The sequence below is a fragment of the Silene latifolia genome, chromosome X (genome assembly GCF_048544455.1).
Source record: "Silene latifolia isolate original U9 population chromosome X, ASM4854445v1, whole genome shotgun sequence".
In the NCBI taxonomy this organism is placed as follows: domain Eukaryota; kingdom Viridiplantae; phylum Streptophyta; class Magnoliopsida; order Caryophyllales; family Caryophyllaceae; genus Silene; species Silene latifolia.
The window spans coordinates 274168666-274193746 of NC_133537.1; the positions used below are offsets into that span (position 1 = coordinate 274168666).

Consider the following 25081-nt stretch of genomic DNA (forward strand, 5'->3'; position numbering starts at 1 on the left):
CTGATCGAGTAACATGGGCGTCTAAAACTGCTCGATCGACTGGAATAGTGGTCGATCGAGTGGTTCTCTAATCTGCAGGTGGTCGATCGAGTACAATTTCACTCGATCGAGTGAATATAGCAGCAAAATGCTCGATCGAGTAGAAAAACTACTCGATCGAGGGCTCCTCAATGTATTTCCTGCAAAAACGCAATGTAAACAGCCCGCAACTAACAAAGACAAGCTTAACTGAGACCGTCTATGGTATAAAACCATTTATTACAACTAAAAGTAAATAAAAAAAAAAGTAAAATTAAAATCGCCGGGTTGCCTCCCGGGTAGCGCTAGCTTCAGTCAGGTCCCAGCTCGACCTTCTTTTTCTTCAAGCCTCTATAATCAAATACAATCAAAACAGCTCAAAGCGCGCAAAGAACTTTGTCAAATAGCTAGCGCGCATGTGCTACACAACAAAGATAAGTAGCACCAAAGTGGAATGCAGAAATAGGAAAAGAAACTAAACAACCGTTTGAGTCTAACAAATTTCCTATGTGAGCTCCTAAATTTATCCACATAATAAAGGAGTGCGGGAGCAACTGTCAATATACAGGGGTCCCGATTCAGATTAGCAATTTTGAGATGACATGTACGGTGAGAATTTGCTAAATTATGCGTCCACATATGAGGGGGTACAGCTTTGAAAAAGGAAGCATGAATAAGACGAGGCAATTTACAAATAATAATGAAATTACCGTTTACTACCTCAGGTTGATCACTCTTAATGACGGAATCATAGATAAAAGAATTCATTACCTCTTCCGTGCTAGGAGTAATTACCGTCTCAGCTTCTTCATCAACCTCCTTAGTGGAATCCATCCGTAGATCGCAGCCTTCGAGTGTATCCGACTTTTGTGAATAAGGGAGGTTCACCGTAACCTTCATCATCGTCAAACTCGTCATCCAATATGAACCCAAGTGACGGAGTTAAGCTCCCAATGGCCAACTCAGTCGATCGAGCAAAATACTCACTCGATCGACCAACTTCCTCCCGCATCTCACTCGATCGAGTAACAACATCACTCGATCGAGAACTATCCTCCTGCATGTCACTCGATCGAGAAGGGATATTACTCGATCGAGGATCATCTTCGGAAATTCACTCGATCGACCATTATAAGTCACTCGATCGAGTGATTCTTCCTGCATAGAGCTGAAATCTTCACGTGGGGCAGTGAAATATGAAAGGAACTCGTCGTCCGAGTCATAGAAGTCATCCTCATCGTTGGGCAACACGGTTTCCTCAGGGGAAGAACCGCTCTCAACAAGGTATACCTCTTCTTCTTGCATCTCAGCTGCTAACTGAGCAACTACAGACTCGAGCTCAAGGATTTGAGCATCCGCACGTCTATCACTCTCTTGCCTCACTCGATCATAATTCTGCACTTGAGACGCAAGTATCTCCATTAAAGACCTCGATTCTGCAACCCCTTCTTCTTGTATCTCACCGCTAACCGAGCAATATCGATTCGAGCTTTTCAAGTCGCGAAGAAGTGCGTCTATCATGATCTTGCCTCTCTCGGTCACGATCTTGCAATTGAGATGCAAGTGTCTGCAAAAAGGATTTCAGCTCCGCAATCTCTTCTTCTTGTATATCAGGAGGATCTTGTTGCGGCGGCCATTGATAGGGTGGATGTGATGGCACAACTACAAATTTGCATTGTGCTCGTGAGAACCATCATCTCCGTAGCGGATCACCGACTGTTCCATATAATGGGACATCGGTGATGGGTCAAAGGTACTCAAGCCTTCCCCTTGACTGTCTTTCACCTAGAACTGTCTAGGTAGTACATGTAAGGCCTATCAAAACAAAGACTAAACAAAAGATTAAAACGGCCTCAAGGGAAAAATCCCACGAGGCTAAAAAAGATAAAATTAAACAAATAAATAAATAGATTGCCTCCCGAACAAGAACGGCGCCAAAATTTGATGCGGTCGTTCTACACCAAAAATAAAATACCTAAGTACTACTAACAGAAGTCAGCGGTAAGTAGGGTCGATCTCCACAGGGAGGCGGTGTACTATCTATTTGTCTATTCTATCCGTCTGATGTCACAATTGGGGGTTGAAATGATTGTGTTGACTAAACTAAAGACTAAAGCGAGGGAAAAAGATGAGAGAAATTAACAATAAGAGAAAGGAAGTATGCTAGGAGTCGGTCCACCGTGGCAGCTATCAGATCTTATATTATCGAGAATACTAAGGCGATTAGACTATTGATAAGAAGAGCTATGGTCGTCACCTTTCGGTCCTTAAACCGCCCTAGAGCGTAAACAGCTTAACTTTCGTCCTCACTGCAATACCCTATTGTAATTAAGCAAGCCTTCCCTTCCAATCTTTCGATCTAGGTCGGGGTTAACTAGATTTATGGTCTCCTGCATGCATTCATTCGACCGGATAACAGTTAAATTGCCTAATACAATTCCTATCGCAAGACTAATCTATTTAATACAATTAAAGCATGCTACCACGGCTTCCCTAATCCTAACATACTAGGGGGAATTTAGCTAGACATAATTATAATAAGAACGAGAATTAAAGAAATAACAATAAACATAAAGAATAATTAAAGAAGAGGAGAAAAGGGAAAATTACTGAAATTGATCCGGAAGAAAGCAAGAATAAAAGTAACAGTCACCGAACCAGAGAGAAAGGGAACAGAGTAAAGTGTGAGAGAGTTTATAATGACAAACTGACTTCCTATTTATATGAAAATAGGATTAGGATTAAACCTAATGACGGAATTAAACCTAAAAAGCCCAGCCCGTCAACAATATCCACTCGATCGAGTAACTAAATCACTCGATCGAGCAAAAGCATAAAAGGAACTGGTCGATCGAAAGGAAAATTAGTCGATCGAATACTTATTCATCCTAAAACCACTCGATCGAGAAGAAGTGTCTCTCGATCGAGCAAATGGGCTCTCGATCAAACAGAAATAGTTCTCGATCGAGCACCTCTCGACGCGTAATTCTGCTTCGCGCACTGAACTTCAAACGGCTGCCATTTCTTCGTTACTTGGTCAAACAGGGTGATTCCGGTGGCATTGGAAAGCTAAAAGGACAAACTTTCATCTCCAATTGGAATCACCTGAATATCAGTTGTAGAACTCGAGATATGGCTCTTACAAGCAGGAACTAGCAAATTGAAGCACTCTCTTAGCTCGCCTAACTTCCTTACTCCAATGCGCATCTCAAAATAGTACTTTCCAAGCTCCGACTCAACTCATCTCCTAAATGCATGCGTAGGGACATGTTTTAGGCTTGTTTTCACTACTTTTGGATTCATTCCTGCAAATAAGACAAAGTAACCCAAAGTAGCATATTCGGGGCATTTCGTAGCATAAAACCACGATAAAAGCATAGAAATACGTGCATAAAATAGGCTAAAAGGACTATATAAAATGCACGTATCAGCTTTATGGGTGTCGGATTCTTATCTGAGATGGAGAATGGCCACTACTCCAGAAGAGCGCGAGAGACTGAGGAAACGCGAGCCTGTCGACTACAAGGTGCGCGAGGGAGAGAAAGAGAAGGAGACGCATCTGACAGAGGGAGAAGAAGAAGCCGGGTTTCAAGTCGTTCATCCTTCGAAGAAACCAAAGACTACTCCTGTCGCAGAAATGGTGATTGGCAAGAATGGAAAAGCTAGGCCTCGAGAAAGACCGTTGATGATTAGGTCTGAAGTGGCGCAAGAGCGTCCGGCTCGAGGTCGTGACAAGAAATATGACAAGAATGACAAGGGCAAGGGGAAGATGGAGGAATAGCCCGAGTCTTTATTATTATTATTTGATTATTATTATTATTATTATTGTAATAAAAAGGTGGGGTTTTTAGAATCCTAGCCTATTCTATTTTTTATTATGTAGCGTAATATTTAGAAAATGAATGAAATAAAAAGGTTAAATGGTTATGAAACCGTTGTGATTTTCTATTTATTATTCTTGTCGAATTTCAAATGCAATGCAAATGTCCTTCTATTTATATTTCAGATATAATGGGTTGAATCCCGTGAAGGATTGCCTACATATTCACTTAAAAAAATGAAATCAAACCCTTGCGCGTAGTTCGAGTAAATGTAAAAGAATAATTGTTCTAAGCAAGAGCTTGTAATGAACTTTAGAAAAGAAGCATGAGCTTTTGCTTACTCTGAAGGTGCGAATTTAATTTATTTGATGATATGAGGATGACGAATTTGTCAAAATGCAAGAGCACAGTGACATTAGCTTATTTCAGCTTGGCCAGGGGCCGTTTATTTAGTGCCACAAGAGCGACACGTGGGGTTACGCGAGGCGCGTTTTCGTTCCTATTCTAGGCATAGTATCGTTTCAGTTGGTCAAGGTTTGTTGGGTTTGAAAACTCATTCCCGTCTAGGTCTGTGATTCTAACCGCACCCCCTGGGAGTATGGATTTGACTAGAAATAGTCCGGCCCAATTAGGTTTGAATTTTTCCCGTGGGTCAACAGGTAAAAGAGCTCTAACCGATTTAAGTACTAAGTCTCTTTCTTTGATGTTTCTTGGCCTAACCCTTTTGTTGAAAGCTCGTTTGATACGTGCGTGATATGTTTGGACATTATGCAAGGCGCGTAGCCTGCGTTCATCCAGGAGGATGAGTTCTTCATATCTATCCTTCTTCCAATCGGCTTCCGGAATTTGACTTTCTAGTAAAATACGCAAGGATGGTATTTCTAGCTCAATTGGTTGTACAGCTTCCATGCCGTAGGTCAAATAGAAAGGAGTAGCCCCAGTGGGCGTCCTGACAGACGTACGATACCCCCATAAAGCAAAGGGTATCTTGCTTGGCCAATCTCTATAGTTGTCAATCATTTTCTTGAGAATCGTGACAACATTCTTGTTTGCCGCCTCTACCGCGCCGTTAGTCTGTGGTCTATAGGGCGAAGAGTGGTGATGCTTAATCTTGTATTTGGCTAGCAATTGCTCGGTCTCCGCTTGGAAATGTGATCCGTTATCGCTAATGATCTCATGTAGGCAACCATATCGACAGATGATGTTGTTTTGTATGAACTTTGCCACATTTTTAGCTGTAAGACCAGTGTAGGAAGCCGCTTCTACCCATTTGGTAAAATAGTCGATTGCTACTAGAATGAAACAGTGACCTCCTATTCCGGCTGGGGTTATCTTCCCGATTATGTCAATTCCCCATGCAGAAAAAGGCCAAGGGGATGTCATTGTATAGAGCAATGAAGGAGGGACATGTTGCACATTCCCGAAGATTTGGCAGTTGTGGCAATGTCTTACATATTTGATACAGTCGGATTCCATTGTGGTCCAATAATATCCCAAACGTGTGATTTTCTTTGCCATCATGGGCCCACTCATGTGAGGACCGCATTCTCCGTCGTGGACTTCTTCCATCACCTTTCGTGCCTGTGAATGATCAAGGCAACGTAGGACTACACCAAGAGGTGTTCTTTTATATAATTCTCCTTGCATGAGAACGTATTGGGAAGCTAGTAGGCGTATAGCACGTTGTCCCCTCTTGTCCATATCTGGTGGATATGTACTATTAAGCTTAAAATTCCGGATTGCTTGGAACCAGGGTTCCTGTGCGATTTCTTCTTCATCGGTGATTTGGTGGACATAACCGGCTCTGACCGTCGTTCGATGCACAAAGGCATTTCCATCATGTGATCCGGCATGTTGACCAAAGATGCAAGTTTCGCAAGAGCGTCTGCAAATTGATTTTCTTCCCGAGGTAGGTGTAGGTAGGTTACGTGATCAAAGAATTGAGCGACTTGGTCTATTCTAGCCTGATAAGGTGCGAGGCTTTCGCTTCGGATTTTCCAAGATCCTGTAACTTGGTTGATGATCAGTGATGAATCCCCATGTACTCGGAGGTTTTTGATGCCTAAACTCACTGCCGCTTGTAGTCCAATGAGACAAGCTTCGTATTATGCAGCATTGTTTGTCACCTCGAAGTCAAGTTTGACAGCAATTGGTGTATGCTCGCCTTCAAGAGAAATGAGCAACACTCCTATTCCGAATCCTCTTAAATTCGATGCTCCATCAAAGTACAGGTCCCAGGAGTCTACATCAGTTTGGAGTATATCCTCGTCTGGAAATGACCAAGTATCTATTGTTTGTGCATCATTGATAGGATTTTCTGCGAAAAATTCGGCGACGGCGCGACTTTTTATAACTTTCAGTGGCACGTATTTGAGGTCGAATTCTGAGAGCATCAGGGTCCATCTTGCTAGGCGTCCGTTGAGGACGGGTTTCTCGAAGAGGTATTTGACTGGATCCATTTTGGAGTATATTTTGACGGAATAGCTAAGCATGTAATGGCGTAGCTTCTTCGTTGCCCACACAAGAGCGAGGCATGTCTTTTCGAGTTGTGAATATTTTCACTCGTACTCCAGGAACTTCTTACTAAGATAGTAGATAGCTCTTTCTTCACTTCCTACGGTTTGAGCCAGCATGGCACCCACGGCTATTTCGGTTACTGTGAGATATAAACCAAGAGGTTGATCTCGTTGTGGTGGCATGAGCATTGGTGGTTTATCCAATATCTCTTTGATTCGGTCGAATGCCTTTTGACAATCATCATCCCACATGGTATGGTCTGTTTTCTTGAGTTTCTTGAAGATAGGCTCACAAATCATTGTAAGTTTCGATATGAATCGACTTATATACTGCACCTTTCCCAGGAATCCTCTGACTTCTTTTTCTGCTTGAGGTTGTGGCATTTCGATCAGAGCTTTGATCTTGGAAGGATCTATTTCAATACCTCGTTGGCTAACGACGTATCCCAGGAGTTTGCCGGATGTTACCCCGAATGTGCATTTCTGAGGATTGAGCATCATGTTGTACTTCCGTAGCCTTGCGAAGAACTTGCGAAGGTTCGCGATATGTCCCTCTCTTTCCTTGGATTTGACAATCATGTCATCTACGTACACCTCAACTTCTTTGTGCATCATGTCATGTAGGAGTGTAGTTGCGGTGCGTTGATATGTAGCTCCGGCGTTGATTAATCCAAACGGCATTACCGTATAACAATAGGTTCCCCATTGGGTGACAAATGCGGTCTTATGCATATCTTCCATGGCCATCTTAATTTGGTTATAACCCGCATACCCATCCATGAAGGATAGTAATGCGTGGTCAGCGGTGTTGTCCACTAATATGTCGATGTGAGGTAGAGGGAAGTCATCTTTTGGACTTGCTTTGTTTAAGTCCCTAAAGTCAACGCAAACACGGATTCTCCCATCCTTTTTGGGTACGGGTACTATGTTAGCTACCCAGTCAGAATACTCGGAAACTTTGATGAACCCAGCTTTGAATTGTTTGTCAACTTCTTCCTTAATCTTTAGAGCCCATTCTGTTCTCATTCGTCGAAGCTTCTGTTTCACAGGCTTGAAACCTGGCTTAATCGGAATCCTATGTTCGGCGATATCCCTGTCGATCCCTGGCATGTCTTTGTAGGACCAAGCGAAAACGTCTTTGAATTCATTTAGGAGGTTTATGAAATCGGCCCTTTCGGTAGAGCTCAAGATAGTCCCTATCCTAAGTTCTTGGGGTTCTAGTTCGGTTCCTACATTGATGGGTTCGGTGTCCTCTATTACTGGTCCCCCTTCCCCTTCTTGTAGTATTTCTTTGGCTACGTAGGGAGGTATTTCAATTGAGTCTGGGTCTTGGTCATCCTCAGTATCATCATAAACAGAATTGCACTCAAGATAACACGAAGAGTAAGCAGAACCTGATTTATTCATATTAAAATTTGAGTAAAGTTGAAACAAAGAAGCCAACTGATCCATGGTCAGTGGAGGCAAAGGGACAGTGGTTGGGGCATTTCCCAAACTACTGTGACTACTCGAGGCTAAGCTAGGAGAAACAAAGGGAGTGGGGATGACGACAGGAGTAGACTCTCTAATGACTCCTCTAGACTCCGACTCTGACTCCGACTCCGACTCGAACTCATCGTCTTCTGGTTCTTCTTTGAACATCTCTCCTTCTCCAGTGGTGAGCTTGAAGAGACTTCCTTGATTGTTGGTCCATTTGATTGATTTTCTCCATCCTTTCTGCTGTCTTGCGTCGGTTTCTGTGATTAACGCGGTGGGGTTGAAGCGATCGTCTTGAAGTATCATGGTAATGATCTCATCCTGCGCGGCCCTAACGAATCGATCTTCTCCAAACAATAGGCTAACAGCTTGTTCGTCTAAGCAAGGTGCTTGACGGGTTTTGACGGTAGGAACCGTTTCTGGAGGGATAAAGTAGCAATCGTGAAAGATCTCGATTCCGGCTAACTTCCTCTCGAGATAATGCCAAGGTTCGAGAAATCCGTGAAAGAGTTCTAGACTTCCTTCTTGAACAAAGTACCCATTTAAAGTAGGGAGGTAGGGTCGCATTTGGATTCCTACGTGCTTGCGGTTTTGGACTTGGGCAAGCATTTCGAGAACCTCCTCTTTCGTGGGTTTGTACCCTAGTCCAAGTGGTATCCTTATTGAGTTGCCTTCCTTGTATGGTGCGAAGGTATTCTTCCGAATAGGGTTCAAAGGCATTCCAGGGAAGTATCCCTGGGATTTGAGTATGTGGTTGACCACCAAGTTGGAGTAGGGATTATAGTATAAGGGTGCCAACTCACTTTCTATGACACTTACACTTTGGAAGCCCCCAAGTTCGTATACAGGATCTGCAAGGACTTGGTTGTTCGACTGTTTTTCGATTATTGCCTTGATGGGTGACGAGGTGATCGTCACTACTTTGCCATTTAGTGGGATTTTGATCTTTTGATGAAGGGTGGATGTTACCGCTTTGGAAGCGTGAATCCAAGGCCTTCCCAGAAGTATGTTGAATGAAGCTTCAATGTCCACTATTTGGAAGTTAACCTTTCGTTCAATTGGTCCTGTGGCTATGGTTAGGTTAGCAAGTCCTATCACCTTTCGTCGTGTACCGTCATATGCACGCACACCTTGATTGGTAGGGGTCCAATCCGACTCTTTCATACCTAGCTTGTATGCCTTTTGAGGGGTATGACGTTGACCGCGGAGGCATCATCCACCAAGGTCATTGGCACATTCTTCTTTAGACAAATGACAGTGATGTATAGAGCAAGGTTGTGACTAGCGCCAAAAGGTGGCAAATCTTCGTCTGAGAAAGTAATAGGATTACTTAGCTTTGGTGATTCTTGGAAGACCAAGTTGACCACATCTTCAGGAGTGGAGTTATGTGCTACATTTAGTTTGGCCAAAGCTTGCAGTAAAGCTTGGCGATGTGGGAATGAGCTTGCTACTAATTGCGGATCGAAAGGTCGACCTTTGTTTTCTGTAATTGCTTGAGCAAAAGATCAGTGGAGTCATCTTCGTTGTCATTTGGTGTGATGACGTTGGTTGGACCATTTTGAGTAGTGCTTTGATATGGACGACCCGAACGAGTTAGGTGGTCCACATCTTGGTTTTCACCATTTTGGACTATTTCTTTGACTAGGGAGTTTTCAATGAGATACTCGTCCTCATCATCGTCGGCCCAAACTCCATTGATTGCAGCTAGTTCCCTCATTCTCATGATATCATCTTCTAGTCGTATGATTTGGTCGACTAGTTTATCAACTACGGTGACTACTTCTTGCATAGTGGCATTTTGAGAGAAGATTAGTGGCACATGTTCTTCGGGTGTTGCGTTGGGATCATGTAGAGTTGTCACCATATTTTCTAATTCCCAAACTTGCCTATCTACACTCCTTGCCCATGTGATGAAGTCGGAAATGGTGGGGGAGATAGTGGAGTAGAACCCTTCATTCTCGATTGCATGAATTTCACTTTCGATTGGAGAAATGAGGTGTGAGCAATCTAAGGTAGATTCATCACTTGTGATCACTAGAACTCCAAGAGGATTCTGAGTGTTGTTGGGTTTACCTCCCGGTGGTATTGGTAGCCGACCATCTTCAATCATGTCTTGAAGCACGTTTTTCAACTTGTAGCATTTTTCTGTGTCGTGTCCCTTGCCCCTATGGTATTCACAGTACGAATTCTCGTCCCAGAACTTGGACTTCCTTTCGGATTCGGGAGTAGGTTCAATGGGTTGGAGTTTACCTTGCTTCATTAACCTTTTTAGAGCGTTGGAGTAAGTGTCCCCAAGATTTGTGAATTTCCTTGGTGGGGTAGTTTTCTTGGATGGCTCGAGAAGGTTAACTTCATCGGTCTTGCTAGTAGAGCCGTATGAATGACTTGTGGAACCTTGATAACCTCGACCTACCGTTTTGGACAAGAGTCCTTTACGGATGTCATCTTCAATCCTTGTCCCTAGTACGGTTAAGTCCTTGAAAATCTTGATGTTTTGGTATCTCAAATGATTATTTTTTTTTGATAAAATTTAAGTATTATATCAAAAGGAATCGTAACCATACAATGACACGGGTTTTATAGACCAACCCATGTCACAAAGCAACCAGCTAGCCCATACAAAACGGCCCAACAAAGACAAACACCATCAAAAAGCAAGCAAACAACAAAATCAGATCAAAAACATCAGATTTTGTTGTCCAAACCCTAACCCCGTCACTCTTTCCTCTTCCTTCTCTTGAATTCTCCTGCAACTAAGTCAAACGCCTCTCCCTAGCAGCCCCTCAAGCCACATAGCTTCTCTTCTACCTAAAACCCCTTTGCCCCTACCTTGGAATCTCATTTTTAGCTCATCCACAATGAATCGAGCAGTGTGAATAGGTCGAGTAAGGGTAAATTCGTGCCTGCTCCTATTTCTCTGATGCCAAATGGTATAGAGGCAGGAGTTGATTGTTGCGTCAAGGATCTCTAAATGTAGAGAGTGACCTGTTTTCGCAAGCCGCCAATTGATCCAATTAGATTCGGGCCATGGAGTCCCAACCCACTTTCCGACAGCAGCAATGACGATTTTGCTATAGGGACAAGCAAAGAACAAATGCTCCAAGTTTTCAACAGCTCCCCCGCAGATGCAGCAGGTACTATCATCAGTTATCCCTAGTTTGAAGAGTTTTTCTTTTGTATTCATGTTTCCATGATGATGAACCCATGCTATAAAGCTATGCTTTGGTATAGCCCATTTATTCCACACCAGAGTATGCCACTGTACTTCAGCTTCCCTGTTTCTTAGAAAGTTATAGCCTTTACTTACAGTATATCCCATATGATGTTGATTTGTCCATAACTGTTGTTGATATGCTTGCTGTAACTCCAGTTTGACCTGACAGACCTTCCTCCAGTACCACGAAGTATTAGCCTTAGGATAGTAGTCCTGCCAATTAGTACCTTTCAGATAAATGTGACCAACCCATCTGACCCATAAAGAGTCAGGCTTAGAATTAAGCCACCAGACTAACTTCCCTACTGCAGCCTTGTTCCAGATAACATCATTTTTGAGCCCTAAGCCCCCTTCTTTCTTTGGCCTACACACTTTTTCCCATGACACAGGAGGTGACCTCATAAAATCAACCCCCCCCGTCCCACAAGAAATTCCTGCACACTTGTTCAATTATGTGGATGACCCCATTTGGTAGAATAAACATTTGAGCCCAATAGCAATGAAGAGTCTTAAAAACTGCCCTTACCAGTACCAATCTCCCAGCATAGGATAGTTTTCGTGCCCCCAGAACTCTGATTCTATTGATTATTTTATCAATCAGAGGCCTGCAATCCTTAGCCGTAAGCCTAGAAGTTTTAATAGGCACCCCTAAGTACCTAAAAGGTAGGGTTCCCTCCACTAGGCCAGATATTTGGAGGATATCTTGCTTTAGGGATTGCTGGACTCCATTAAAATAAACATTAGACTTCCCTTTACTCATTTTGAGAAATGATTGGCATAGATGGGTTTGAGATTATCCACAAACTTCTCCACAAGAGTAGCCTCATCCGGGCGTTCAACTAGTTGAGTGCTAGTCTTCCTCCACCTACTTAGGAAGTCGGTGAATCCTTCTTTGTCATTTTGGGTAAGAACCTCTAGAGTACGCATGTTTACTTGGATCTCGGCATTATCCGCATATTGTTTAGAGAACTCGATTGCGGCATCTTCCCAAGTAGCGACCTTCTTGTGATCTAAAGAGTAGAACCATTGCCTCGGGATGGTATCAAGAGATGAAGGAAAGATCCTTAAGAACATCTCGGGTTTGATGCCTTTGATAGACATGTAATCCTTGAAGGCACGGATGTGGTTCAAAGGGTTCTCGTGTCCCTTGAACTTAGGGATGTCCGTCATATTAAAGTTAGTTGGAAATTTGGAATTGACGGCCTCATACTTGCGATTGTTCTCCCTATAAATGTCATCACCCTTAAGGTACATCAATTGCTCCTCTAAGTATTGGAGTCTTTTCTCGCCTCTGATCATCCCCATGAGAGGATTTTCATCCTTGGATTCGTTGTCAGAGTCACGTAGTACTTCACTTTCATGAGGAGGCAACCTTCCCTCTACGGCATAGATACGGCCCTCGATGAGCTCAAGGCGGTCATAGGTTTGTTCTTGGGTAGCTTGCATTTGGGCTAGCGCGGCTAGGATTCGATCATTACCATCTTGAAGTTGGTGGAGATTTGTTTCATCACTTGATCCGGGCATCTTGAAAACTGGATAAGAGATCGGCGACGAATCAAAACGCGATCGATCATTCTAACACACTTGCTAAAAGAAGAAATGTTTTGACTCGTGAAGTGGGTGTGTGCCACTTGTGTTGAGTGAGCTTTGAAGAAAGACAAGGGTTTTTGAAAATGTGTGTCCTAGTCAACTATAGTGTAGTTTGTAGGAGTGGACTCGAAGTGAGGTTTTGAAATGGGCTTGTGGCCCGAATTTTGACACGACAAACGGACAGAGTTTTGACCGGATTTTGCGCTAATTAAAAGCCTATTTCGAAATTTTTTGTTTGAAAAAAGGGTTTTGATTTTTGAAAAATCGTCATGGTTTCGTTTAGAAATGGTGATCACGTAAGGTATACACATTTATACAAGCATTATAACGGGATGCTGAGTGCATTTAAAAGGGTTTTGGTTTAAAGGGTGGGTTGCCATACCGAACCATCAAACCCGAAGTCTGTGGAGAGGCTCGTACCAAACAAGAGTAAGGCCGATTCCTAGTCCATTTCCTCAAGTAGTGAAGGCCCTTGATACAAACAAGAGTAAGCATCATGGTATGGATGACGTCAATCGCTATCCATCCTTAGGCCCAAATAAGAATTAGGACCGTTTAGACGGGACGATTGGTCGAATGGGTTGGGTTGGGCCTAGGAAGGCCGAATAAAACGGTCTAGGATTAATAGTTAGTTATACGTAAACTAATTATGCTAGGTCAAGGCAGAAACGGAGTTCAGGGACAGAACTCAGCCAGGAACAGGCGCAGCAGAGCTGCGTCCTTTGGAATAGGCGCAGCAGACGCTGCGTCTGTTCCGTGGCTCAGTTCTGGCTGTGAAGCCGTAATTGCAGGCCGTTAATGTCAATTGGTGATTTTAACGATTAATTAAATTATTTACTCGGATGAAAGTGATTAGTAGGTCATTTAACATATGAATGTGTCATAAAAACAGTAAAACATGAATAAGACGGAATTGAACGAATTAACATAAGATGGATTAATGATAGAAGTGAAAAATATTAATGAGCCAAACAGATTAATCAATTAATTAAGTTAGATACGATGGCTAATGACGAATATGCGATGAACACAACGAAAGACAGGTGGAAACTATATCAAAGACGAATTCCAGAAACTCAATATTGATGAATTGAATCTCTACAACCCGGAATTGAATTTAATGACGAAAACCCGCAAATATTGGATTATAAGGGATTTAAGTCGGATTTAAATAATTAAAACATATTAATGATGATGATTAATAATATACATGTGAATTATGATGAAGAATTAACAAACAAACGGAACAAAAGAAAGAATTTGACGAACAACAGATGACGAACGAAGAAGAAAGGAAGCAGGAACTGCGGCAGCCTCACGAAGAGGCGCAGCAGGAACTGCGCTCCTTCGAAGAGGCGCAGCAGTTGCTGCGTCCTTTCTCGACGGTTATCTACTGGAAATCCGTAAAAATAGGTTTTAAAGCATGGTTTTAGAAATCGGTTTTAAGAGGTATTTTCGACATAAACCTTACAATTGATGATACAAAAGGTAAATATAATAAATAAATAAATAAGGATTATACACCCTCAGACTTACATGTTGACGAAACGAGAAGGACTAAGATATCGATTAGTGATGCTCGACGCGAATGCAAAGAAAGTGCCCTCGTAAGAGGAAAACGATTAAGTTAATTAAGTTGATTGATGTGAAGTTGGTCAAATTGGTCGGTCATACAAACGGGGAGGCTGGTACTCAGAAGGATCCGAGCTTACGTGGTCGAAAGTTCAAGCACGTAGACGCCAAAAAGTAAGAACAAAGTCTAGAATGCAAAGGGAGAAGAGAAGGGCGGACACTCGCGTGAGAAATATGAGGAGCGAAGGCTCCTATTTATACTAATCACGTGAAGGAATTAGGGTTTCGGAGACTCTTTGGAAGTGAATCTCGGAAAGATATGAAAAAGATACGAGAAATACGCAGAAAAGGGCCTGGGAAGAGGCGCAGCGATCGCATCTCTTGGAAGAGGCGCAAAGACTGCGCGTCTGTTCTCGGGGTTTCCTCTGCGGAAGAAAGATTTTGTGTTTGAGTTATGGTAGGACGGAAATAATTCGGTTTTCCTTAATATCTTATGTGAATATTACGGGAAATTGTTTACTAAAAGATAAAATTTATGAAATATGGAATAGAAATATCCAGGAACATTCCGAATATTCGACTCGGGATTTAACGGTTATCGAGAAAATGGAGACGGTTTTAGGCCCGGACTCCGAATGTACTCTAATTACTGTCAAAACGACCGTATCGGCACGTAGATGACAACTAAGAGGTAGACATTAATATTTGAGCAATCACTTGACGATAATCTTAGGAATTGTCACAAATCGTTCCGCGTATCAAACATGCGGCCCAATCATCACCGGGTGGTTTGCGGGAGGTGCAGAAATGAGGTATCTACAATGAGGTGTGAACAATCTAAGGTAGATTTGTCACTTGTAATCACTAGAACTCCAAGAGGATTCTGAGTGTTGTTGGGTTTACCTCCCGGCGGTATTGGTAGTCGGCCATCTTCAATCATGTCTTGAAGCACATTTTTCAATTTGTAGCATGTCTCTGTGTCATGTCCCTTACCCCTATGGTATTCACAGTATGAGTTCTCGTCCCAGAATTTAGATTTCTTTTCAGGTTCGGGATTAGGTCCAATGGGTTGAAGTTTGCCTTGCTTCATTAACCTTTTTAGAGCATTGGAGTAAGTATGCCCAAGATTTGTGAATTTCCTTGGTGGGGTACTTTTCTTGGATGGCTCGAGAAGGTTAACTTCATCAGTCTTGCTAGTGGAGCCGTAAGAACGACTTGTTGAGCCTTGATATCCTCGACCTACCGTTTTGGACAAGAGCCCTTTACGGATGTCATCTTCAATCCTTGTCCCTAGTACGGTTAAGTCCTTGAAAGTTTTGATGTTTTGGTATCTCAAATGGTTGGCATAAATGGGTTTGAGATTGTCCACGAACTTCTCCACAAGGGTAGCCTCATCCGGGCGTTCAACTAGTTGGGTACTAGTCTTCCTCCACCTACTTAGGAAGTCGGTGAATCCTTCTTTGTCATTTTGGGTAAGAACCTCTAGAGTGTGCATGTTGACTTGGATCTCGGCATTATCCGCATATTGCTTGGCAAACTCGATCGCGGCATCTTCCCAAGTAGCGATCTTCTTGTGATCTAAAGAGTAGAACCATTGCTTCGGTATGGTGTCAAGAGATGAAGGAAAGATCCTTAAGAACATCTCGGGTTTGATGCCTTTGATAGACATGTAATCCTTGAAGGCGCGGATGTGGTTCAAAGGGTTTTCGTGCCCCTTGAATTTAGGGATATCCGTCATATTGAAGTTGGTTGGCAATTTGGAGTTGACGGCCTCATACTTGCGATTATTCTCTCTATAAATGTCATCCCCTTTAAGGTACATTAATTGCTCCTCTAAGTATTGGAGTCTTTTCTCGCCTACTGATCAGCCCCATGGGAGGATTTTCGTCCTTGGATTCATCCGCGTAGTCGCCCACTACTTCACTTTCATGAGGAGGCAATCTCCCCTCTACGGCATAGATCCGGCCCTCGATGGTGTCAAGGCGATCATACACTTGGTCTTGAGTAACTTGGATTTGAGCTAGTGCGGCTAGGATTCGATCATTACCATCTTAAAGTTGGTGGAGGTTTGTTTCGCTGGTTCCAGGCATCTTGAAAACTGGATAAGAGACCGATGAATCAAAACACGATCGACCATTCTAACACACTTGCTAAAGGAAGAAATGTTTTTTGACTCGTGAAGTGGGTGTGTGCCACTTGTGTTGAGTGAGCTTGGAAGAAAGGACAAAATTTTTGAAAATGTGTATCCTAGTCAACTATAGTGTAATTGTAGGAGTGGACTCGAAGTGAGGTTTTGAAATGGGCTTGTGGCCCGAATTTTGACTCGACAAACGGACAGAGTTTTGACTGGGTTTTGCACTAATCCAATGGCCTTTTCGAAATTTTGATTAAAAAAGGGTTTTGATTTTTGCAAAAATCGTCATGGTTTCGTGGTGATCACGTAAGGTACAAACATTTATACAAGCATTATAACGGGATGCTGAGTGCATTTAAAAGGGTTTTGGTTTAAAGGGTGAGTTGCCATACCGAACCATCAAACCCAAAGTCTGTGGAGAGGCTCGTACCAAACAAGAGTAAGGCCGATTCCTAGTCCATTTCCTCAAGTAGTGAAGGCCCTTGATACAAACAAGAGTAAGCATCATGGTATAGATGACATCAATCGCTATCCATCTTTAGGCCCAAATAAGAATTAGGACCGTTTAGACGGGACGATTGGTCGAATGGGTTGGGTTGGGCCTAGGAAGGCCGAATGAAACGGTCTAGGAAGACCGAGTTATGAAAACCGACAATTGTCTTGTATAAACTATTCCCTAACCTTGTTCAAGTTTCACCCTTGGCTACACGTAAGTGTATTAATCCCAGTGAGTCGCCAAGCGTGGACAGGGGGGGCCACGGGGGCGCTTGGGAGGAAGAGAACAAGCGTTTGCATTTTTGTTGGAGTCGCCACCAATTTTTATGGGAAATTGGAACCGTTCGAATACCTCGTATCATGTCAAGACACAAAGTAGTGACATGAACATTAAGCAATCGTTACCCTTAGCATTCTATGTCTAGAATGACTCTCGTGGATGCCAATGAACACGGATGTTCACAGAGATCTGGAGTAAGGGGTGAGGGTACGTATTAGGAAGCTCTTTTGATCGAACACCTAATCCCGCCCGCCTCGATAGCGGCCTCTACTAATGATTAGGGACATCATCTATACTCGATATATCGTCGATTGTATGCATGCAATGCAACATCCAAGTTTTAATCCTAGCATGTGAAGAACTAACTAAGTCGGTTGACAAGTAATTAGCAAACAATTGGGTCGAAGTAGGATTTAATGTTCAATTACATGTGAAGACATACAAATGATACAAAATTCAATGATAAATGCAATAAGAAAATTACGATAATAAAAAATACAATAATTACAATGGGTTTGGCGATTTATGTCGAAAATACCTTTAAAACGGATAAATTGAGAAAAAGAATAAAAGAATGAATTAACGAACTGATCAGTAGGCGATAATACGGATAATAGTTAATTATGCGTAATCTAATTAAACTAGGTCAAGCAACAACGGAGTTCGAGCAAGAAAATCAACTGGAACAAGCGAAAGAGGCTGCGCCCTTTGGAAGAGACGCAGCAGTTGCTGTGTCTGTTCCAAGGGTGAGTTCTGGCTGTGAAGCCGGAACTGCAAATCGTTAATGTTAATTGGTGAATTTAATGGATAATTAATATATTTACTCGGATGAAAGTGATTAATAGGTTATTTACATATGATTAAGGTCATAAAAGCAATAAAACATGGATGAGACGGATGCAAACGAATTATTTACATGAATGAATGATTGATTAGTGACATGGGTGAATGAAATAAACTAAACATGATGAATTGATGACAAATTAATGACGAATATGGATGAAAGACAGATGAAAATATATCAAAGGTCGAATTCCAGAAACTCAATATGATCGAATTGAATTCCTACAACCCGGATTGAGTTTAATGACGAAAACCCGCAAATATGAGATTATAAGGGATTTAATTCGGATTTAAATGACGAATTAGACATATTAATGATGATAATTAATATACATGTGAAATAATTATGATATTATGTCAAGAAATTAACAAGAAACAAACGAAAACAAACAAAAGACGAACGAATCACAGAGGACGAAGGAAGAAGAAAGGAAGCAGGAACTGCGGCAGCCTCACGAAGAGGCGCAGCAGGAACTGCGCTCCTTCGAAGAGGCGCAAGCGATTCTTTGCGTCCTTTCTCGACGGTTTGTCTTCTGGAAATCCGTAAAAAGAGGTTTTAAAGCACGGTTTTAGAAATCGGTTTTAAGGGGGTATTTTCGACATAAACCTTACATTAATGATGATACAAAAGGTAAATAACAATAATAAAAGAGAGATTATACACCCTCAGACTTACATGTTTGACGAAACGAGAAGGACTAAGTTATCGATTAGCGATGCTCGACTCGAACTATAATGCAAATATGAAAGTGCCCTCGTAAGAGGAAAACAATTAAGATTAATTATGTTGATTGATTGTGGAGTTGGTCAAATTGGTCGGTCATGCAAACGAGGCTGGTACTCAGAAGGATCCGAGCTTACGTGGTCGAATGTTCAAGCACGTAGACGCCAAAAAGTAAGAACAAAGGTCTAGAATGCAAAGGGAGAAGAGAAGGGCGGACACTCGCGTGAGAAATATGAGGAGCGAAGGCTCCTATTTATACTAATCACGTGGAGGAATTAGGGTTTCGGAGAGTCTTTGGAAGTGAGTCTCGGAAAGATATGAAAAAGATACGAAAATTACGCAGAAAAGGACCTGGGAAGAGGCGCAGCAGTCATTGCGTCTCTTGGAAGAGGCGCAGCACCTGCTGCGTCTGTTCCCAAGTGGTTTGCTCCTGCGGAAGAAAGATTTCCGTGTTTGAGTTATAGAAGGACGGAATAATTCGGTTTTCCTTAATATCTTGTGTGAATATTACGGGAAATTGTTTACCAAAGATAAAGATTGTGAAATAATTATAAAAATATGGAATAGAAATATCCGGAACATTCCAGAACATTCTGACTCGGGATTTAATGGTTATCAGAAAATGAAGACGATTTTAGGCCTGGACTCAAAATGTACTCTAATTACTGTCAAAACGACCGTATCGGCTCGTAGATGACAACTAAGAGGTGGACATTAGTATTTGAGCAATCACTTGACGATAAACTTACGAACTGTCACAAATCGTTCCGCGTACCAAACATGCGGCCCAATCATCACCGGGTGGTTTGCAAGAGGTGCAGAAATGAGGTATCTACACATAGCCGGTGGTGGTGGTCCACGGTGGCAGCGGGGCGTGGTGGTTGTCGGGGCTAGGCGTGAGTATGGGATGGGTCGGGTTTTTAAATAGCTTGAGACGAGTTTTATTTAATTAATTAATTCGTATTTAATTTAATTAGATTAGTTAGTAATTAAATATATTTAACTAGTATATTTAGGTGACGATTTTTGTGGAAGATTATTATTAGCCGGATTGCTTACAGAGTGTGCTAAAAGGTAGGTTAATCCTACTCATTTTTAATATATGTTTGAATGGTCACGTGAGTCCTATTTTAGTAGTCATTACATTATAACATGATATTTATTAAGACGACTGGATGAGCCGGTAATTGGCATAATGTGTGGTATCTTGCATTTATTGTATTGTCTTGTATGTCGGAGGACGTGGTGGCTTACTTGTTGTTATGGAGACGTAAGGCGGTTGGGAGACCGTCTTGCGCTTGAGTCGCCTCTTGGAGCTTCCCACTCCAAGAGGGATGTGCACATTAATGTCCTGACTTATGGAGGGACTCGTGTGGTTGAGACACGACGTCTGACACGGGATCCGGTTGGCTTCCGGACCTGGTACGTCTGGGCGTGTTCTGGTACTTGTTTGTGGTTGTTGGTATGTTTGGGCGTGTCCCGGTACCAGTGTGGTTGTCGGTATGTCTGGGCGTGTCTCGGTACCATGGTGGTGGTTGTTTGATAGCATGTCATTCATATCATAATCATGTTGCATATTCACACACTCGTGTCGTGTCATACTTTATTTATTAAAATTGACGTTTGTGTGCCTGTGTAATTGTTACCTATTTCCGGGGTGGCATGTGTCGATCCATATGATATTTCCGTTCATATGGGGAGTAGGTTGAGTGCAGGTTCGCTTGTTGGCGTGATCGGGATTTGGGCCGCGCCTTGGACTCGGAGTGGAGTAGCATAGCGTAGATGACATAGATGGTAGTCAACTTGTAATTTGTATAGTTCACATTTATCATTTGTTTACGTTTATGGTTTGTAATCACTAAACTTAATTATTTATAATAAATGTTTCTTGATTGTATCTCTGATTTACCGCCTCGAGAAACCGAGATAGTAACATCTCTCAATTACCTTGGCCGGATAAGAAAGGGTGTTATAGTCGTAAAAAAAATGCTATCATTAGAGTATAGATTTGCAGATATTTTAATTATGATAAAAAAAATTGAAAAAATAAACATGTACGAATATTAATAGATAGTATAGTATTTGCTCATTATTAAATCGGTTTGATGTCGAATTAGGTGCGAAAAATATGGTGTACTTCTAAGTATATTATTTGTCCCACATTGAAAAATAATGTAGGTGTGATGAATATACTACGTATAAGGTAGGGTGATCTCATGACTATAAATAAGAGTATCATTGAACTCAGTATCAATCCAAAATCTTTTGAGTCTCTCAAGTATTGTCTTAGAGAGCGCTTATAAAAGTTTGTATTAACGACACACGTCAGTTACAACAATAACATACAAATATTGAGCCTTACAACCTTTTTCTCATGGATAAATTGACAGCAACAATCCCACCTTTGCATCGTCTTCTCGAAATAGTCTGACCTTTCGTTAATCTAACAACAGTCCAACCTTTTAATCCCATATTCTTAAAATGCACCTAAGGGTGGGTGACCTATTAAACCCGTGATTTAAATTAGAAGCCCATATTTGACTCTCTCTCTCTCTCTCTCTCTCTCTCTCTCTCTCTCTCTCTCTCTCTCTCTCTCTCTTCACTCACAAGCCACACCCGTTCACATTCATTCTCTCCTAATCATCTCCTTCATCTTCATTCTCTCCTAATCGCCTTAAAATGCACCATTTTTACCGGAGTTGCTACAAAACAACCATCACCAACTAACTTAATGTTACAAAGTAGTTATGAAGGAGAGCAGAAATTGTTATTAAGATGTGAGCCCACCAATGGATTTCCCATTGTAAAGAAACATCACCATTGTTGGTACCGAACTATGGACCTTGAGGATCAGAATAGGTTATCCCATTGACTATAATATATTCAAATTATGTTTCTATATTAATCATGACCCGACGGTGGCGATTCGCTGGAGCTTCAATTTGCTCTATTGAAGATGGCGATATCTCCGATTTGTATTTCAATCTATGCACTTATTTTTAAAGGGGAGGGTGTGTGATTTGGGATGTGTTTGGCGTCAAGTTCCGATTATTCCTGCATATACGTTTTTTGGTTGTGACCATTTTCTCATCTCTGATTTGTCTCTTATTGTTTGAATATGGAAGGCCAAATGAGTGAAAAGATTTGATCTTTCGTTGATTTGAGCATCAGTGAGTCGGGGATTTCTGGAAAAAATATGTAAAGGTGAGATAAAAGAGAGAATGATGAAAGTCAATAAATAAGATTGACCTTCTTTAACCTTTACTTACAGCTAACAGGTCATTAACTTTCAATAGTGACGCGGATATGGACTCAATAGAAGAAGTTGTGATCGACTTAGAGCACCAAGCAAAGCCAAGCCCGAGTAATACATTTTTTATGTACGAAGATTGGATGGGCTCGCGTAAAATAAAAGAAATATGTGCGATCGAAGCTCAAGACCCGCGAAAGCCTTGATGCCGTGTGGGAACAAGGGGAATACCGAATGGGGACAAGGGAGAAGGCCGAAATGTGGCGGCACCAAGGGGGAAGAATCCCATTTCTTGTTTTTTGCATTTTCTGCCTAGTTTGAATAAAGTTGGAAAAAAAGGGTCTAGGTTGTAAGTTCTATGTGATCAATCATCCTAGAACTTACAAACTAGCATTAAATGCTTGCTTGGAGGCCAAGGTTTTTTATCCTATATAAGGACCTAGCCTCCTCATTTGTAATCCATCAAAGAATTTAAGAAAAAGACCTTTTGAGAGAGAAACTTGAGTTTCAATCTTTTCCAAAGAGTCGATGCTTTCGAATCTTGCCTTGAACTAAGGACGCGCTCCACAGTTTAAGTTGAATTGCTTGACGCGTCTCGAGTAATTCCCCATTGTTATCACTATAGGTCTAGTGATACCAAATATCCCATTGTTTTCGATCTCTTCACAAGGAATCGAAACAAATATCCTTTATCTTTTGCACAACATAAACCCAAAAACAAAACAATTAAGTCTTCCGCTTCGTATACGCATCAAATGGTATCAGAGCTTCGGCTCTTGATCACCCCAAAAAAATCAAGACGGTCCTAAGGAGGTCCCAATCAGTTAGTGGTTGAATATCCAACGCGATTGGTATTCAAAGGTTAGACTCAACGAGGTAGTTGAGGTTTAATCGATTGGATCTTGAAGGCACGGTTTGAACAACAACAAAAAAAAAAAAAAAAAAAAAAAAAACTTTTACGGTACTGTTCACCGATAAAAAAAAAAAAAAAAAAAAAAAAAAAACACATATCTTTCTTTTCGAAACCTCAAAACCCAATCACCAAACATGAACTTCGACGATCCCAACTTTCTCAAGGATCTTCAGAAGGCCTTAAAGAATTTACAAGAACACGATCCCAAATGGCAGCCTAGACGTGAACGAGTCATTGACGAGTTCAAAGTAAGTGAACTACCCGAGTTCACGGGAGGCACGGATCCTGAGGCTTACCTTGAATGGGAAAGACAAATAGATCGGATGTTTGAATTTAAGGATCTCGATGATGAACAGTGCTGCAAGTACGCCATTTTGAAATTAAGAAATGGGGCTTCGTTATGGTATGAAAGCTTTAAGACCAGAAGAGTCCGAGCCGGAAAAGCAAAGATAACATCATGGCACGTGCTTAAACTCAAATTACGGAAAAGATATGTCCCCGCCACACATAGGCTCACAACCTATCGTAAGATCACCGATCTTACCCAAGGAAGGCTAAGTGTCCTGGAATACATTAACGAATTTACAAATCTAGCCTTGATGGGAGACTTGGTGTAATATGAGGACATAAGAATGGCGCGATTCCTACGCGGTCTAAACCGCAACCTCGCCCACATTGTGGAATTACAGAATTACTCAGATTTCAACACCTTGTGTAGTATGTGTCTCAAAGTGGAGGCACAAGGAAAGACGAAGGTGACAACCACCTATGGTGAGAGTAGCCGGAATTAGAAGAATGAGAACAACTCGAGGACAAGCGCAACGGGAAACACCACCGAGCCCAAGACAACTTCCGCCTCCAATTCTATTGTTAAACCACCCATCTCAAAGGAAAATAGTCACACGCAGATTCGGTGTTTCAAATGCCAAGGGTTTGGGCATTTAAAAAATGCGTGCCCGAATCAAAGGACAATCACACTAAGAGAGGCCGTGGAGTGTCGTGACGAGTTGTTCGAAGAAGAAGAAAGAACCGAGGGTATTTTTAATCTAGAAGGAGAAGAGGAAGAGGCACACGCCGGGAACGCCGAGGATTACGTCGCTCCTAGTTATGATTGTGTTTTGGTTCTCCGAACCCTGCAAGCCCAAACTTCGCCCATTGAAACGGAGCAGCGAAGTCAAATATTCCACACCAAGTGCCAAGTGAAAGACAAATGGTGTAGCCTAATCATTGACGGAGGCAGTTGCACCAACGTCGCCTCAAAGGAAATGGTGGAGAAATTAAAACTACCCACGACACCTCACCCAAAGCCGTACGCTCTGCATTGGCTGGATGACGGGAATAAGGTGAAAATCACTAAGCAAGTGAAGGTGGCACTAACCATGGGATCTTACAACGACGACATCCTATGCGATGTTGTACCAATGGATGCATGTCATATCCTATTAGGACGACCTTGGCAGTATGACCGGGATGTGGTGCATCGCGGTCGAAGCAACGAATACGAGTTGGTAAGTAAGGGAAAAAGGATTGTCTTAAAACCAATGGTGTCGGGTGAAGTGCGTTCCATGAGTGCCAAGCGTGGAAAAACCACTAGCATGGCCATGCTTGCTAGTGAGAAAGAGGTGGACGAGGCCATTGTCAATGGCAACCAGGTTTACCTAATGGTGGTCAATGAGACTCCTAGCAATGAAAGCAAGGATGGACGATTAACCTCGCTCTTAAAGGAGTTTAAGGATGTTTTCCCCGAGGAACTACCCGCTGGGTTACCACCTATTCGTGGGATCGAACACCAAATCGACCTCCTGCCCGGAGCTCCTTTGCCAAACAAAGCCGCCTATCGGTGTAATCCGATGGAGACTAAGGAGTTACATCGAAAAATCGAAGAGCTAATGGAACGAGGCTATGTGCGCGAAAGCATGAGCCCATGTGCCGTCCCCACGCTACTTGTTCCAAAGAAGGATGGAACGTGGCGAATGTGCATTGATAGTCGAGCCGTGAACAACATCACTATCAAGTATCGGTTTCCAATTCCGAGGCTTGATGATATGCTAGATGAGTTACATGGGGCCGAGATCTTCTCTAAAGTTGATTTGAGGAGTGGTTATCACCAAATTCGGATGAGAGAAGGGGACGAGTGGAAAACTGCGTTTAAAACTAAGCATGGATTATACGAGTGGACGGTTATGCCGTTCGGCTTGACAAACGCTCCAAGCACCTTTATGCGACTCATGAACG

At 42.2% G+C, this 25081-nt stretch overlaps 1 protein-coding gene across 1 annotated transcript; it reads right to left on the reverse strand.

The window, feature by feature from the left end:
- Positions 1-10589: 10589 nt before the first annotated feature.
- Positions 10590-11447, reverse strand: LOC141620125 (uncharacterized). The gene has a single exon (XM_074437074.1). It carries the CDS (start codon positions 11445-11447, stop codon positions 10590-10592), a length of 858 nt encoding a protein of 285 aa, XP_074293175.1.
- Between the last annotated feature and the right edge of the window lie 13634 nt (positions 11448-25081).